General features: G+C 40.2%; 1 protein-coding gene across 1 annotated transcript in view; it reads right to left on the bottom strand.

Moving 5' to 3' along the window:
* FBN2 (fibrillin 2) overlaps positions 1 to 17,894 on the bottom strand; it is a 340,887-nt gene that overhangs the window by 29,318 nt on the left and 293,675 nt on the right. The window contains exons 42-48 of the mRNA XM_044275860.1: positions 12,252 to 12,320; positions 12,026 to 12,151; positions 10,137 to 10,262; positions 8,989 to 9,114; positions 8,597 to 8,713; positions 3,443 to 3,571; positions 2,566 to 2,685 (exon numbers count right to left, since the gene is read on the bottom strand). Coding sequence (XP_044131795.1) covers positions 2,566 to 2,685; positions 3,443 to 3,571; positions 8,597 to 8,713; positions 8,989 to 9,114; positions 10,137 to 10,262; positions 12,026 to 12,151; positions 12,252 to 12,320 — 813 coding nt within the window. The remainder of the gene's footprint in view (positions 1 to 2,565; positions 2,686 to 3,442; positions 3,572 to 8,596; positions 8,714 to 8,988; positions 9,115 to 10,136; positions 10,263 to 12,025; positions 12,152 to 12,251; positions 12,321 to 17,894) is intronic.

The raw sequence follows: 17,894 nt of genomic DNA, 5'->3' as shown, positions 1-17,894 counted from the left end.
TCTTTTAAGTTCTGTTCACATCATGGTTGGTTCATATATCAGAGATATACGTTGGGAACATTTCCCAGAGTTGACATCCAACATATACCTCACAGGCATGCCAATAAATATAGTGCTAAAAGTTGGCTATTGGCTACAAGATGAAAAAAATTGAATTTTTTTGGCAGTGGCCCACTGTATAAGGAAGCATAGTCTGCTGTGCTTTCCTATTCAGTAAAAAAAAAATGAATCCTAAAATCCTTAACATATTTGCTACCAGCGAAATGCAAACATGGCACCCGCTCGTGCATGTTTCAAACAGCAGAGACCCGTGGCTAATGACTGTGACCAGCAATAATGCCAATTGCGGTCATTAAAGCCTTTAAATGCCATTATCAAGATCGTGGCATTTACAGGCTTCTTACCAGCATCCTCTGCGGCCAATGAGGATGCCAGTAATTGACTTCAATACACTGGGTCTCTCTGAAGAGTCCCAGGTTATTGAAGCTGCAATTCTTATTTTGGCCAGCAGGTGGCATGCAACATACAAATAAAAAAATAAAAAAATAGTTTTGTAGGCTCAAATCCGAACTTCAAAATGATAAAAAAGTTAATAAAGCCGTTAAAAAATATATAAAAAAAATCTAAATGTTTAAATCACCCCCTTTCCGTAGAATAAAAAGATAAATACATAAATAACCAAAAATATAAATATTGTGGGCATCGCCGCATAAAAAAACGCCTGTACTATTAAAATATAAAAATAAAATAAAAATTCCAATATGGCGAATGGCGTAACAGAAAAAAGGGTCAAAATGGGCGATTTGCCATTTTTTTTATCGCTTCTCTTACCCAAAAGAATGTAATAACATGTGATGAGATACACTCCAAAATGGTATCAATAAAAACTACAGTTCGTCCTGCTAAAAATGAGTGCCCACACAGCTCAGTAGATATAACTATAAAAAAGTTATGGGGCTTCCGAATATGGTGACATAAAAAAAACCCTATACATGTGCGGTATCATTGTAATCGTGCTGACCCAGAAAATAAAGGACACAGGTCAGTTTTGCCACAAAGGGAACGCCGTGGGAACAGAATCCATAAAACGATGCAGGAATTGTTAGTTTTTTTCCCAATTCCACCACATTTGGATTTTTTTTCCCGCTATACTGTATGCCATAATAAAAGGTGGCCTTAGAAAGAAAAAAAAAATGTCCTGCAAAAAATAGGCCCCCATACGGCTTTGTGAATGGAAAAATAAAAAAGTTATGGCTCAAGAAAGATGGGGAACAAAAATGAAAACAAAAAACCCTCTGGTATCCTAAGGGTTAATTAGTTTAACTCCAGATTTATCATTGAGGCTTTTTTTTCACAAAAAAGTCACAATCTCACTCCAGGAGGAGGGTGGAGAGGGAGAACTGGAGTAGCTTTTCTAGACAAAAGTATTAGGTCTAAGGATAAGCCAAATTTTTCAAGTAACGTGACATTTGATAAATGTGGCATAAAGTACTCCAATGCAGACTCAAGCAAAACTGACTTCAAATTTTCCCCTCATGATAAATTCTCAACTTTGGTGTGTATGTTCGGAGAAAGCTGTGAATAGAATCAAAGCAGAGTTTTGCCATGTAGATAGCTTCTTCTATTCTGCTGTCTTCCTCCAAGAATGCATTAAACTACTCAATGTGCACGACACAATTAGATTAGAAGCTAGACTTTCTGGTACCCAGGGCAAATATCTAATTCATTGTTCCAGCTCTGTTTCTAAATACCTGAGCCAAAACTTAGTGGCTTTTTGGCACCCCATGGCATCTGGCAGCATAACAGGGAAAGACCAGCTGATGCACGTAGAGTGAAGAGCAAACCCTGGTGCATGGATTCCACTATGACAGTGTATCAACAGTACAGGTGAAAGAAAGCCATCCAGCTTCAGGGGTAAATAACATTTCTTCTATTTTCTTTCCGTGTCTGTTCAGTTTTTTTTGCGGACTATTCATTCCGTTTCTGTATGTCCATATTTCCGTTCCGCAAAAAAAATAGAACATGTCCTGAGTTGAGGTGAGTTATGTTTTTATTATTTTTTTACCCTCAATTGACACTATACTTAGCATTCTGTATCAAAGAATGCTATTATATTCCATTATAACCATGTTATAATGGAAAATAATAAAATATACAGAACACCAAACCCAATTCCGAACTTAAGTGAAGAAGTCCGGGTTCGGGTCTGGGTACCACATTCAGTTTTTTCTCACGCGCGTGCAAAACTCGTTGGAAGGCAATCGCAGGCAAAACTGACTGCAATTGTGTGCCTACTTGCGTGGGTTTCCCGCAATGCACCCTGAACGCATCCGGTACCTCACCCATGACGCCCGTGTGAAGGGGGCCTAATGCTTCAAGGGATTCATTTTAAAAATATTAAATGCTGGTGGACATCTATATCTATAATGTTTTAGGGGGCATAAGGGGAAAATTGCTGAAAAGCAATTATAGTCATGTTTTAAGTAATAGAATAGAAGATCTAAAATACACACAGTGACATCCAGAAATCTCTCTGTAAGGTAAGATTGTATTACATAGACTTACCTATGCAGTTATCACCCTGGACTGCATACCCCACAGGGCAAATGCATCTGAATGAGCCTTCCAAGTTCTGACAGGTTCCAGGAGCACATGATCCAGGATAAGCAATGCATTCATTGATGTCTTTAAAACAGTACATACATCATTATTAATACTGTAACATATAATCCACTGCATGCTCCGTGTGCATAGTATAAAAAAGACACAAAATAGGTAGACTATCATGCTATACGATTACATTAAAATGAAGGAAAAACAGTCCATCATACATAAACAATACATATAAATATGTTAAAGCATTATTATGGCGAAAGCCTTGATGTGTTGTGCATAGCTCATACATTAGTTAACCTTTAATGAAGCTTTTTACCACTGGATTTGCTGGGTAGGCATTTAAAGGAAACATGTCAGCAAAAATGTTATATGCCAGTTAAAATCAGATAGCAACACACATCCTTTTTTTCTAATTTTATTTTATTTTTTATGACTAAGAAAATTTCAGGAAAGACCAACTAGAGCAGCTGAACTTTATTAAGTGCTGTCCGCATCTTTTGCGGCCCCGTTGAAGTGAATGGGCCCGCACTGAGCCGCATTTGCAGAACCAAACCACGGTCGCGTGAATGAGCCCTTAGGTTGATGTAAAGATCTACTGAGGCTCATTTGTCGCCTGCTTCAATCTTTTATAAAGGCTTAAAAATCATTGTGTCTGAAACATATATCCCCACGTAAACTGAGGAATGGGCTGCCGACAATATGAAGACCGTATGGGGATCAAACAAGCTCGTTGAAAACTGCCACAAAAACTGCAGAAAACCTAAATAGAAACTAACAATAATTAACTACCCTTTGGGATTTCATTGTAAAACTTCCCTAGACTTACCAATACAGTTCTTGCCATCAACAGTGAGTTCATAACCTTCATTACACAAACAGATGAAGGAGCCAATATTATTAAGACAATGGCCATTTCTGCATACCTGACCAGGAAAGGAACTGCATTCATCAATATCTGTGAGCAAAGAGAAAGTTTTTAGACAAGCATTGAGTACTGGTTGCCAATACAAACTATAGTCTGTAGTCTGCTGATGAGTCTGCAGGGCAAGCAATGTCATTTTGTATTCTTCACTGTTATTATTACTGGATTACAGTGGATTATATAATGCCTATGCAAAGGCTTCACTGGAAGTGATCGTGCATCCATTGTTTATACTTTGTCACTGCCAACTATATCTTTTACTAATTTCAAAATTTACAACACATTGTATTAGTTACATTTTGCACAAAATGTAGACATAAGGCTTCCAGATGACGATAGTTTCATATAACTAAGTGCTAATGCACAGTCCATTTTGTATGGAGACACAATAGATCTTACATAAGAGTTTATGAGCCCTTTAGTATGCTTTTTTATACCTCTAATTTCATACAGAGGCATATGGAAGATGTTTCAGCCAGATCATGAATAGATAGAAAACAAATGGTGTCATGCTCCAACAGACAGTGTCTTTGGAGGTATGCTCCCTAGAAGAATATACACGCTTTATGCACCGATGCTGCATAGGCTACATGCACATGAGCCCTTAGGTAGATGACTATAAAGATAAAATCTGTAATGTAAAGTTGCATGAATTAAAAACATTTTTGTAAACTGTAATTTATACAGTGATACATTTAAAGAACCTGTGCCTGTCATTGTCATAAATATATACAGGGGTACACATGACATTTTGAGTGTAGATAGTATCCAGTGTCAGTGTGGTTGTGGTAGGTGATACCTTTTTTTTTTAACTAGGAACTCCTCTCCAAACAACAATGAAGAAATTAGAAGTGAAACCCTAACTAGCAGAATCTAGAAGGCGGAGGGCATAAAAGTCAACCCACTGCAGCTAATTGTCTTGAGATTTATTTTACACTCTTCAACACTGATATTGTAACACCAAGAAGGAAAAGTTGTGGAATTATGGAACTCACAGGATTGATAGACATGTTAATCATATGCAAATGATAAAAAATAGAAATAGAAGGCTCAAAACATCTTGATTTGTTCAGCATTGAGTAAGAGCACATAAATATACACACTTACATGTCTTGGCATGCTATAAATGAGGTTAATGGTTTTCTGAGGAATGTTTTTCCATGCATAATGCACTTGGACATGCAAATTTATTGTATGCACTTATATAGCGCCACTATATTCCGCAGTGCTTTACAAACTTTAGCATCCAACTGTCCACAATAGGGCTCACAATCTAAGGTCCCTATCAGTATGTCTTTAGAGTGTGGGAGGAAACCGGAGTACCCGGAGTAAACCCACGCAAACATGGGGAGAACATACAAACTCCATGCAGATGTTGTCCTTGGTCAGATTCAAACCTAGGACCCCAGCGCTGCAAGGCACCAGTGCTAACCACTGAGCCACCATGCTGCATCATCAAGATCTGCTGCTGGCTGCTGCTCTCTTTGTGATTGCCAATCAATGACATCCAGATGTGCTCGATGGGATACAAGTGCTGATATGCTTCAGGCCATAGGTATGTTTATGCTATGCAGGCCGCATGAACAATATGTAGCCTAGTGTTGTCCTGTTGAAATACTGCTCCTAGAACGCTATGAAGAAATGTCCGTCCTACTGGTTCCATGACCAAATCAATTTAACATTGAGCTGTTGGTGTACCTTAAATGATGACTAGAAGGGATTGCTTACTGTACATTATGTACATAACATCACACACCATAATCCCAGGAGTAGGATCGGTTTAACGTTCCATTGTTAAGGACTCTTCATGGCATTGGCCACAAAATCTCCAGATCAATCTATCATTCTATCCAAGACAAAAGCTTGCTAAAGAGGATAGACCTGCACTCCAGTCTCCACTGCTGTCTTACTGTGCACTCTGATAGCCTATGAGAGCAGTGGCATGAGGTCAACAGAACACCTGTAGCTGGACGTCTGGCTCATAGGCCAATGTCATGCAAACTCCTTCTGATGGTTTTTGTAGACACTGCCACCCTAGGCTTGGGATGCTGTATGATGACCAATTTCACTTGCAGTACAGAATAGCTCACTACGCAACATTATTCTCATTAGATGATCCCTTCATGCAGAGGCCAATTTCTTGGCCTAGTAGCATAGTGATCTGCCAGAGTGATAAACCAAGATCTCTCAGTTCAAGGATACTGTCCCTCTCAGTTTGTGATAACTGGTGATAACTGGCACAACTGGCACATAACTGGCCAGGACCGGATGGCATACACCCCCGTATCCTAAGGAAATTAAGTAATGTCATAGCTAGACTCTTATTTCTGATATTTGCAGACTCTATACTGACAGGGAATGTCCCACAGGATTGGCGCATAGCAAATGTGGTGCCAATATTCAAAAAGGGTCCAAAAACAAAGCCTGGAAACTATAGGCCGGTAAGTTTAACATCTGTTGTGGGTAAACTGTTTGAAGGTTTTCTAAGAGATGCTATCTTAGAGCATCTCAACGGAAATAAGCAAATAACGCCATATCAGCATGGCTTCATGAGGGATCGGTCATGCCAAACTAATTGAATCAGTTTCTATGAGGAGGTAGGTTCTAGACTTGACAGCGGCGAATCAATGGATGTCGTATATCTGGACTTCTCCAAAGCATTTGACACTGTACCACATAAAAGGTTAGTATATAAAATGAGAATGCTCGGACTGGGAGAAAATGTCTGTAAGTGGGTAAGTAACCGGCTCAGAGATAGAAAACAGAGGGTGGTTATCAATGGTACACACTCAGATTGGGTCACTGTCACTAGTGGAGTACCTCAGGGGTCAGTATTGGGCCCTATTCTCTTCAATATATTTATTAATGATCTTGTAGAAGGCTTGCATAGAAAAATATCAATTTTAGCAGATGACACTAAACTGTGTAAAGTAATTTACACTGATGAGGACAGTATACTACTACAGAGCGATCTGGATAGATTGGAGGCTTGGGCAGATAAGTGGCAGATGAGGTTTAACACTGACAAATGTAAAGTTATGCACATGGGAAGGAATAATGCAAGTCACCCATACATACTAAATTGTAAAACACTCGGTAACACTGACATGGAAAAGGATCTAGGAATTTTAATAAATAGCAAACTAAACTGCAAAAACCAGTGTCAGGCAGCTGCTGCCAGGGCCAATAAGATAATGGGTTGCATCAAAAGGGGCATAGATGCCCGTGATAAGAACATAGTCCTACCACTTTACAAATTGCTAGTCAGACCACACATGGAGTTCTGTGTACAATTCTGGGCTCCTGTGAACAAGTGTATTTACCGGTAACTGCCTGAATAAATGCTTAAAAATAACTTTATTTAGGTATTTATTAAAATTGTGGCAATCTACCACATAGTGAACTCGTCAGGCTAAGTCTGGAAGGGTGGCTCACCCCACAATTGTATGGGTGCAGCCACTGCCTCCACACTTGAAAAACGTGTAACTCTGGATATATCAGGATTATATTGTCTGTGTAGATCTCCTGATGAATTTCCCAGACACACTGAGAATACTTGCTAGATGCGCTGGATCTATTTAGGATGTATCAAAATCATCAACTAATACACTAGTGGCAACTATAACAATATGTTGCAACAGTATAAATCAAATAGCAGTATGAATGGTAGTGATTGGGATAGATAAGTGGCGGGTGAGAGCGTTTTTGTTTAAGCTCTACTTACAACCCTGCTTCTCTTAATCTCAAATATCCCATCACTATCTCAAACAAAAAATAGACTGTCCCTGCCTAATCATGCGTCTGCTCGACGCGTTTCTATATCACTGTACAACCAGTGACATATCTTCAGGAGCAGAGTTACAATAAGCATTAGTGCAGTTCATCTAATCTCAGAACTTGCACTATGCTTGCTGGTAGGAGAACGCTGCACGCTCCTGTTTGCGCGCGTGCAGCTCAAGATAAACAGCCCCCGGCACTTGTTTGCGGCCGTCGCACGGCCGCTTGGCCGCCGATCTCATATCAAGATCACCACTCCCACTAGGCGGAGCTTCCTCAGCAAGCGGTTACGTCACCAAAAGGGGGTGAGACGTCCTGTTGCTCCGCACTGCCTAATCTCCTATGCTAACCGCTATCGTGGGTAAACTTACATGGGCAAGAATTGCCTGCCATATAGGGGGAGCACTGAAAATTAGTGCCGACTCCAGAGGTGACTATAGGACAATTATAACCAGTACAAAAGTAGATATACTCACATTGCCAATACCATGTATCGTCCCTTGAGACTAGTGATACATAAGATGACAATGTGATAATCAGAGGATATAGGGAATACCTTGTATATATATGGATTCAGGATCTCCAGACCCCCATAACTGCTAAACTGCATGCGGTCACCAACCGACAGGCCGAACTGGATGGACAAATGTATTTTTTCGGCCTTATGTTCTATGTTACTATGTGACTATGTGACAATAAACAATGAGAACAATGAGGCATCACACAATCAGGTTTTTTCCCACTTGCTACAGATTGGAGCTAGTTGCTTGAAAAATTGATCATCTTCAGATCTCAACAACACCTGCCACTTCCTCGATTTGCTTAACTGCAGTGGCTTGTCCTTCTTGGTTTTGCACTTTCAATGTTGAGGAGTGTAGTTGCTACTTCTGATTAAATTTTGTAGGTTGTATTTTAAAGAGGATCTAGACATTCAAGTTTCACGATCTGATCTTTACTTAGTGGTCCACTCATTAGTTACATATGCCACCTTTTAGTACATAAAGAACTTAATTTTCAAATTCATTTTTGGCATAAGAACCAGATTCTCCTCTAGAAGAAGATACTATAACAGAGCAAAGCTCTATGAATGGTATTCATATTGGTTTTATTGTATTTTTTGTCTAAAATCTCAGCCGAACTTGTGGCAGGATTATAACATACTGTACATTTTTAAATTTATGCTTCTCATAGAAGCATATCGATTACTAACTTTATCCACATGAAAATCCACCAGGATGCCATTAACGCCGCTCAGAGACATCAATGTAATAAAGAACTTACCCATGCAGTCATTATTATGAGTAAGCTCAAATCCAGGATAGCAGAGACAGTTATATGATCCCACTGTGTTTTTACAAGTTCCGTTTCCACATGGCTGACGCTCACATTCATCGATATCTGCCAAAGAGATGCACATGAAACAGGAGGAAACATTCTTCCTTCTGTGGTTTAATTTTCTTGACAGTTGGATATTTTTTCCTAAATACTGGATGGCTAACATAAAAGCAGTCGTACCCAACAATAATTGACTCTCTACAACTTGTCTACTGCTACTAAACTGCCGCAGGGCGCACTTAAAATGTCAGCAGTCACAAACTCACTAACATGGATGCCAATATAATTTAATACCTTATAAGCCCAGCAATATTACTAAAGAAGTATATGAAACATACCCATGCACATTGTACGATCTGAAGACGCCTTGAAGCCATTGTTGCATTCACAGTAATAACTGCCCAGCGTGTCCTCGCATATGCCATGACTGCAAACATTGGGAATTTCCAGGCATTCATTGCGATCTGCAAAATGGATGTACATCGAAAACACATGTTAATAAATAATGGGATACTAGTACAACCCTCAGGGTTATATGACCTAATGGAAGCATACATCCACTTTGCAAGTACATAAACGGAATGGTAGCATTACAATGAATGGTTCTTTGAAGACCTCAACTAGAGTATGTCATGAGGTATAGACTGGGATTTATTATGTCAGTTTGAGAATTTTTCTAGTCATTTTGGACAGGTTCTTTGTGTATTTATATACTGTATATGAAAGATGTAGAGTATGTGCATAGTTGAAAATACAGACCATTTGGTAGCTTATAGATTGCATCCCTGTTAGTATTACTAATACTAAATATAGTGTTCTGAATATGGATGAGAAATTAATCTGTCTTCTACACATCGTACTTGCATTGTCGGTAGCCCATTGGCTCTTAGAAGGTCACACATAGATAGATGACAGCTTTCACATTCTGAGTAAAATAGGAATGGAAGATCCAGTAAGTTGCTTTGGAGAATACCTCCCCTGTTGTTTTACACCTTACCCTCTGTCATCTGCCAGTTTACAAAAGTGCTTTCCAAAAGGAAAGGACTGGGCACGTGAAATAGCAGCCCCAACCTTCTTGGCAACGTCTGCAATTTCCATCACAGACTTCTTTCCTTTTGAAACTGGCAGGGCTCTGAAGTCATTGAGCCTCATATTGTATTCTTGTCAAAAGATCTCCTTCGGCTGGATTTTCACTCTGCCACTAGCAGAGGAAAAGCCGGTCTTCAGGTCTGTCCTTATTAAGGTTAGTAGGTCCATTAGGATTCACCAGAATCCGATGAAAAATTGATCCGGCATAGTTGTACTAACTCCAATTTCACCAGATGCCTTGCCGCTGGTTTCAATATAGGCTTTGAAATAGGTACAGGTGGAGGCCTGGATGAGTCATTTTGTTTCCAAGTAGCATTGGACACAGGGTTTAGTCAGCATTGTGAAAGGTGTATATGAACGGTACACACTGTATTGAATGAAAAAAAGAGTGTCTTACCAATGCAAGCACCATTGGGCAGCAGCTTAAACCCAGCAGAACATTCACAGCGGTAACTCCCAGGACTGTTTAAGCAATCTGCATTTCTCTGGCAGAAATAATCACCACTGGAGCATTCGTCAATGTCTAAAATGTTAAATAACACCTCAGTCAGTACAAATATCCTTTCATTATGCTCCTATCATATCAACACTTTTATTCAGGCACAATTTAATTCTTAGTACACATAGTGTAATAGTTTTTATTTTATTTTTACAAATCAGAAGTAGAATAGATTATTTTTAGGTAAGTGGCTATATTATTATTATACTAGTAGAGACTAGCAGGTCATACTGGGCAGGCCTGGATTAAGAAAAGCATAAGTGACCTCTGTCTTCACTGCGGGGCTCTATCATTAGGACTGTCCAGGACTTTCATATTATGGCTTCTCCAAAACTAAGCCATCAATATCAGATCGGTGAGAGTCCAATCCCCAGTACCTCTATGGATCAGCTGGCTGAAGGGGGCACAGTGCTCTGATGACCACCATGAACCCTTCACCAGGCACAGTTTATTTATTTATTTTATAGACTTATATAGCGCTACTATATTCCACAGCCCCAATGGGGCTCACAATCTAAGGTCCTTATCAGTATGTCTTTGGAGTGTGGTAGAAAACCAGAGTACCTGTAGGAAACCCACGCAAACACAGCGAGAACATACAAACTCCATGCAGATGTTTCCCATGGTTGGATTCGAACCCCAGCGCTATTAGGCACCAGCGCTAACCACTGAGCCATAGTGCTACCCCTGTTCATTCTGTAGCTACTGTGTCTGGTACTGCGGTTCAGTGCTACTCAGTCCAGTTCAAGAGAATGGGACTGTGCTGCAATACCAGTTGTGGCCGCTACAGAATGTACAGTCAGTGCACCACGGCCTCTTTAATCAGCTGATCGGCGGGGATGCCAGGAGTAGCACCATAATGGATCTGACATTGTTGGCATATCGATGGATAGACCATCAATATCAGTGTCCCAGGAAACCCCTTTAACATTTTTACACAAGGGTGTAAAAGATTTCTAATGTATATGGAGAAATATTATCAAAGGGAAAGACAATTAATCTGTAAGCTATAAGGGTTGCTATGACTACGGCCACCTTGCGATATAAAATAATACTTTTGTATGTTTTCGGATTGTGACATCACTGTGCTCATTTACTTCCTCCATACTGTGGAATCTCTTTTGCCATTAGCATTTAGCTTTTTTTTTTTTTATAGCAAACATTGTCTGTGACATCATTGTGCGCATTACTCTTGAATTGGGATGTTGTGTTTCTTATCCACTATGCTTCTTCTTCTTCATTATATTACCCCACTTCTGTGACAGTAGTGTGCATTATTCCCAGATTCTGACATCACTGGGTTTTCCGAGATATTTTTTACTGATGACCTTATCCTCTTGATAGGTCATCAGTATCTGAATGGTTTAGGTCCAACACCCTGGACAACCACCGGTCACATGGCATAAGGGCTGCTCAGCCCCATTGGAGTGAAATTGGGCTGAGTTGCGATATCAAGCACAGCTGCTATACAATGTAGAGCGTTGTGCTTGGTGAGCAAAAAGAAGGCAGCGACACTACTACAAGAACCGCAACCTTCTCAAACAGCTGGTCAGCAGGGGTCCTGGGTGTTGGACCCCCACCGATCAGATACTAATAACCCATTGAGAGAATTGTTCATCAGTAAAATTATATTGGATAACCCTTTAACCCTTTTATATGATGTCACCGTATGTGTACCGTATGTTACATACATTTGACTTACAGTTACTACTTATACTATTTCGCATGAATCAAAAAAAAGAATATAAGAATTTGGTATATATGTATACTTGCATTGTTGAACTTACCTTCGCAAACTAGAAGTAAATCATTGTAGTTAAATCCTGTTGGGCATTCACAACGGAAACTGCCTATCTGATTAATGCATACCCCATTTGCACAAATTCCAGGGATCTCTGTACATTCATCAATGTCTAGAAAATAATTGTAGAAATAAATAAAGGAAATAGAAACTAGATTATGATCAAATATTTACAGCTAGCTTCTGTAATTTTATATTTTTTGAGGTCTTACCTACAGCTTTACCAGTGTGTATATCGAAGGTGAATCCAGGGATAGCTCCACAGAGGTTTCTGAAATTGACTTCAAGTGAAAAAAAAAATTACCAAAAAATTACCATTATTTTTTATAAGGGGATATAGATTAACAAAGATAACAGTGTATAAAATAATTGTCTATACAGTGCAGCAAGAATAATGTAACGTCTCTTCTGTATGCCTTGTGTATACCTGTTTTAGTTGATATGTCCCATCATGCCTTTGATTTTGCAGAGACGGGGGTGGGGGGGGGGGATGCTGGAGCTTAATCACACTACAGGCAGCAGTGACAGAGTAGTGGTATAAAACTTCTGTCCCCTAACTCACACTGCAGAGACTCAGTGTATCTTACATATGTGACATTGCTATAGCCTGATTGTCCTGTCTCCTGCTTGTGATAGGTTTCTCCCTGTGACGGCCATGGGGTGGACTAGCCATAGACCCTACAGGGAAACTTCCCAGTAGGCTGATGCCCAGGGGTGTCCTTCCTCATGGACACTGGCCAAGCACATTATGATTTGAGATCAGTGTTAATGCTAGGATCATCAGGGACTTAAGCATCTGGCCAGCGGCCGCAGGTGCCTTACTGAATTTAACTGTATTGCTGTCCTCAGGACAGTGATACAGTTGAATACTGTGGCTGAGATGGCAGCAGTTTGTGTTCCACTGCAGTATTTGGTTCTGCTGGGGCAGTATTTTGCACCCCGCCTACTTCTGTTGTCTTTGCTTACTTGTGTTGGCCCTGCCTTCTGCCAGTCTGTTCCCGCCTACCACATGGGGCAACTTTCATTTCATTTTTCCAGGGCCACATTAAGTTCCCAGTCCATCCCTTGTTAGGTCTTACAAGCAGGAAGCAAGCTGGTGCCACCTTTTGGAAGTGGTTTCCTATGAGTCAAAAAAATTCTGGTGTAGGATTCTGTCTGCCATGCCTTGAATGTGGCTTAGGCAGGGTGCGGAATCTCCTAAAGAGACTAGTCTGGGGAAGGCACCCCAAAACAACTGTCTACTACTGAATATCTGGTTTGGCTATATTCCCTTGTCAAATCTCAAGGCTCGTTTGAAAGTTGGCGCTAGCGACATGGCTCTCTTCTTTGGGAGATACCCTTTTGCATATTCATTTCCCATGGGGCATTGCCAAAAAGTGTCCATACAGGACTGGTCTTTTCAAGGAGATTCAGCACCTTGCCTAAGAAGCAGGAGGCAGAGAAGTGAAGTATGAAGATGCATCTTATAGAAATGGCGATTCTACACACAGCACACAGATAGTATAGCCAGTGTGAGTCAAGGGAGTTCTTTAACATTGCAACTAATAATTGTAGGGACTCACCATATCACTGTACTCCTTGTCTTTTAGAGCAGAAATGATATCTTCATTTGCACTCTACAGGACATACTATGGGGAGGGACGGTGCCTGAAAGCACCAGGAGGGATTTGATAGGTTAAGATTAGGAATGAGTGAATTAATTCTTAGAGATCGACTCATCTCATCAACCAGTGTTCTTCACCTTTGAGGGCCTGTTCCTACTGGTGAAGAATCTTGTTAGGCTGCTTGATCGACAGGGTTGGATATCACGCCCGGCCAATCTTGCACCTGCGCTGCTGCTTCAAGTAGTGGCACATGTGCAGAGGCTCTGCTTCAGTATCACCAACTGTTCATGTATCACTACTGAAAGTGCAGTGGTGCATGCTTTGTTGCTGCTCCAGTAGTGGAAGCAGGGTCTCTGTGCTTGTGCTGCTTCTTGGTACAGCAGTGTAGGTGTAAGACTGTCAGGGCAGGATGTCCAGCCCCGTCAATCAAGTGGCAGGGAAAGATTCTTTACCAATGAGGAAAGCCGCTCACTGGTGAAGAACTATGGTTGATGAGATGATATCCCTAGTGATGATGTAAACCTGTAGTTCACGGAAAAGTAGGCACTGGAATAGTGGTCAGGCTGGAATTTACATGACCATTATAAACCATAATGAAAGTGTTCAAAATGTATGGATTCAGTTGAGCTGAACTGAAACAAATGATGCTGCTAGAATATTGGTGGTTAGTTAGCATTTTATGTGCAAAAAATGACCAGAGTTCTTCTCTAAGTCATGTGCCACTTTATCCTTCCAATGTTACGCCTCTGTAAAGTTTTGAAAATTCTGTTTAGCAAAAATTGGGTTCTGCAGACAACAAATATGGTGACCACTAAAACTATTTCTCCTGACACCAGCCTAAATATGCCTACTAGAAACAAGCAAATGTCTTAAAATTTGTTTAGTTTCCAATTTAGTGAATTTATAATAAAATTTGATTCGGATCCTAATCGATTCAGCCCAAATCAAATATGCTCCAATTACCCTGAGAATTGGTATATAACCCTCTCTGGTCTCATACTACTACTACTACTACTCTGGGTTTCTGGGCAATATTACTCATTATGGAGAGAGCCTAGTAGTACATGTACGTAGTATTGTAGGCTACGCAATGCACCTCTGGGTTTCTGTTAAAGATATTCAATTTAGCTTTCAAATTAGCTAAGCCTAGCTGTTGCTAGCAGATGTAAGATGTGCTAATTAAAATTTTATTATTTTTTTTTGCAGTAACCCGGAGGAGCGTCGACTATCTTACAATACTTCTCATGTGTACTGTCATACACATGAGGCACTGTCCATAAGGAAAAATTGTATTCCAATAAAGGCCTCTTAGGCAACCAAGCAAATTTCCTTTGCTCAGCTCTGGTAAAAGGCTGGGTTCCACGTATGAAGCACCCCATTTTATTTTCCTTTGGAAAGGAGATTGGCTTGCACAAGTACAGCAACAGATAAAAAAAATATTATTATGAAAAATCGCTTATTGAAAAGTTTGAAGCTACCACCAGGGAAAAGTCTTATTAAGAAAAAGCATTTATTGTTCAAGGCTACCACCAAAAACTTGTGGATAAAGGTGGGGGAAAACTAGCACACTAGATGGTTTCCAATTTTTTATTTACAAATAAAGTCCTTTGAATCCCTTGCAGCCACAACCAATACAAAGATTATTGCTTTGTTCTGTTGTGTATTTATTACAGTGTATTTTTCCTACACAGAGCTCTGAGGTCATAATGCAGGGTAACAGGATCCCCAGCTGCCAAGTGCCATTCATAATATTGTGGCTTTCTTATGTAGCACCGGGGTCTTTGGGCCTTCTCAGGCTCCAAGACCCAAGTGCAACTACCGCATCCCCTATAGGTAAACCCTTAATTCAATAGCTACTCAATCAAACCCTGTTGCAACAAAGCTTTCATATACTGCAGTGTTAACATTTTGGCAATTAGGATCCTGTCCTATTTTTGAGGACATAGGGGAACATTTTAAATTCCCCTAGGCCATCTTTCTGGTGTAAAACAGTCACAAAATATTTGCAGAGTGTGGGTTTTGTGTGGTGTTTGACACTTTACAAAAAAATGGGCTGCGCTGGGCGAGGACTAGGTGGTGAAGGGTTAGAACTTTCTAGCCAGGCACATACAGTACATTATAATTTACACCATAAAACCTGTGTAAGCTATACCACAAATCTGTGACAGCTCCTAGCTGGTCTTAATAAGTGTCCCTAAAGGAAACCATTAATGCTCTACTGTTTTGGACAAACGGGACTAAGTATTATTAACAAACAAATTGAGGTCTGGGGTCTTCTTGTATCTATAGGTCTGAAGCTCCCATGAGCTTCAGATCATGCAGTAATAATTTGTGTGTATAGAAAGGGAAACTTTAAAAATAAGAAGAGTAAAACTGAAAATTCCTCTTCTTCCTGAGATTACAACTTCCTTTTTGCATCTTAAATATTTTTTGTAGACTAATAAACAAACCTCTTAAAGTCATCTGACAGAATAAAGTAGCGTCTGCACCACAGGGATCTTTAAAGTCTTCAACGCAAAATGTTTCCAGGCTACCATTAGTTTTGATTTCTAAGAAGCTGATATTTTTAATCTCAGCAGTGTTGGCAGATATTTTGCCTCTAATCATTACAACTTCAAAAATGCTCCCAAACTATATGCTGACAATTAATTTACAAAATCCATTACTATATTTACTGGATTATTTCTTAATCTCAATTTCTTGAAGAATATGTTTCCTATAAAGACGTTTCAATTTGTAAGGATGACTATAAGAGCTCAGGGTTTCCTGTCAGCCATATGGTTATTGATGTGGAATGTTAATCAGTATCGGTACATGTATGGAAATGATGACCATAAATGCATTTATTTGGTCTAGATTTAGGCCATATAGGCATTAACTGTGCTGCTATTAGCAATAAAAGGAAACTGAAGCAGTGAATGTAAAATGCTCAACTATCATTTACTATTTGCTCATAGCATTGGATGCTATAGTTTTGGTAGATATTAAATGATGTTAATTGTATTACATGTGAATACAATATTCAAGCATATGGATATCATAGAAAGGGGTCTGCTGCTCGGGACCACCTATAAATCAGGATGGATTTAGCATTGTCATGCATAACATGGAGGATTTATTCATTTGCAATGGAGAAGTGTATAGTTAGATATGTGTCCCAGAGATTGATGATCATGAGGTTCTTACCTGGGTATGGATAACATTAGAAGGCAGTAAGAGCATAATTGTTTTCTATAGATTTTAAAGGAATTATATGACTCAAATTGATCTACATATAAAGTGTTTATATTTAGCATTACTTTCTAGGGTTAGTGTTTCTTTAAAGGGGTTTCTCTGGATAGGTCATCAGTATCTAATCTGTAGGGGTCCAACACCTGCTGATCAGCTGTTTGAGAAGGAGCCTGCACTAGTAGTAGCACCAAGGCCTTCTCACAGCTTTCCCTGTCACATGGCCTAGGCAGAACTCAACCCCATTAGTAGTGAATGGGGATGAGTTGCAATACCAAGCACAGCCACTATCAAATGGACTCGGACCGCTATCAAATGTGCTTGGTGAGTTGAGCGAAGGCCCCGGTGGTACTGTGAGCACTGGTACCCAGGGGTCGAGTGGAGGGGGAACGCATGGGAACGGCGTTCCTGCACTTTTTTCATGGCAGGAACGCCGTTCCCTTTCAGCCTCAAGCCAGAATCAGGCTGAATTAGAATCAGATTCACAGGGGGAGACGGAGCACACTGTGCAGGGCAGGCTAAGGGAGGAGGGAGGAGGAGCAGCTTCAGTTGAGAGGAAGCTGTCTGTGCGGTGCTGCTGCCTGCGACTGCCTCACTGTGACTCCTCTCATGGCGCCCCACCCCCTATTGACATCATCTCCTTCACTTCTTCTGTCAGCCAGATACACTGCAAGTATGTTCAGTCACTTCGGGCAGAGCGTTCGCAGCTGACACATGAGATCATTTAGAATGTCTTTCAGAAAAGTTTGTCCTGGGATTCAAACTCACGACCTCTACACATCAGAGGAAGGCATTCACCCTCACAGCCATGAAAGCTGTCTAAGTAGATGCTTAAAAAAATAAAAAAAATAAAAATATAAGACTTCTACTTATACCTAGTGTACAACCATACACATGACAGCTGCCCACTGTGTATGGATGTAGCAGAGCTGGGTGTGTTGGGGCAGCTGTCATGTATATGGTTGTACACTAGGTATCAGTACACTAGGTATAAGTAGAAGTCTTATTTTATTTTTTTTAAAC

The sequence above is a fragment of the Bufo gargarizans genome, chromosome 1, assembly GCF_014858855.1.
Source record: "Bufo gargarizans isolate SCDJY-AF-19 chromosome 1, ASM1485885v1, whole genome shotgun sequence".
Classification (NCBI taxonomy): domain Eukaryota; kingdom Metazoa; phylum Chordata; class Amphibia; order Anura; family Bufonidae; genus Bufo; species Bufo gargarizans.
The sequence above is the reverse complement of the archived record's forward strand: the minus strand, read 5'-3'. Positions and strand labels throughout refer to the sequence as shown.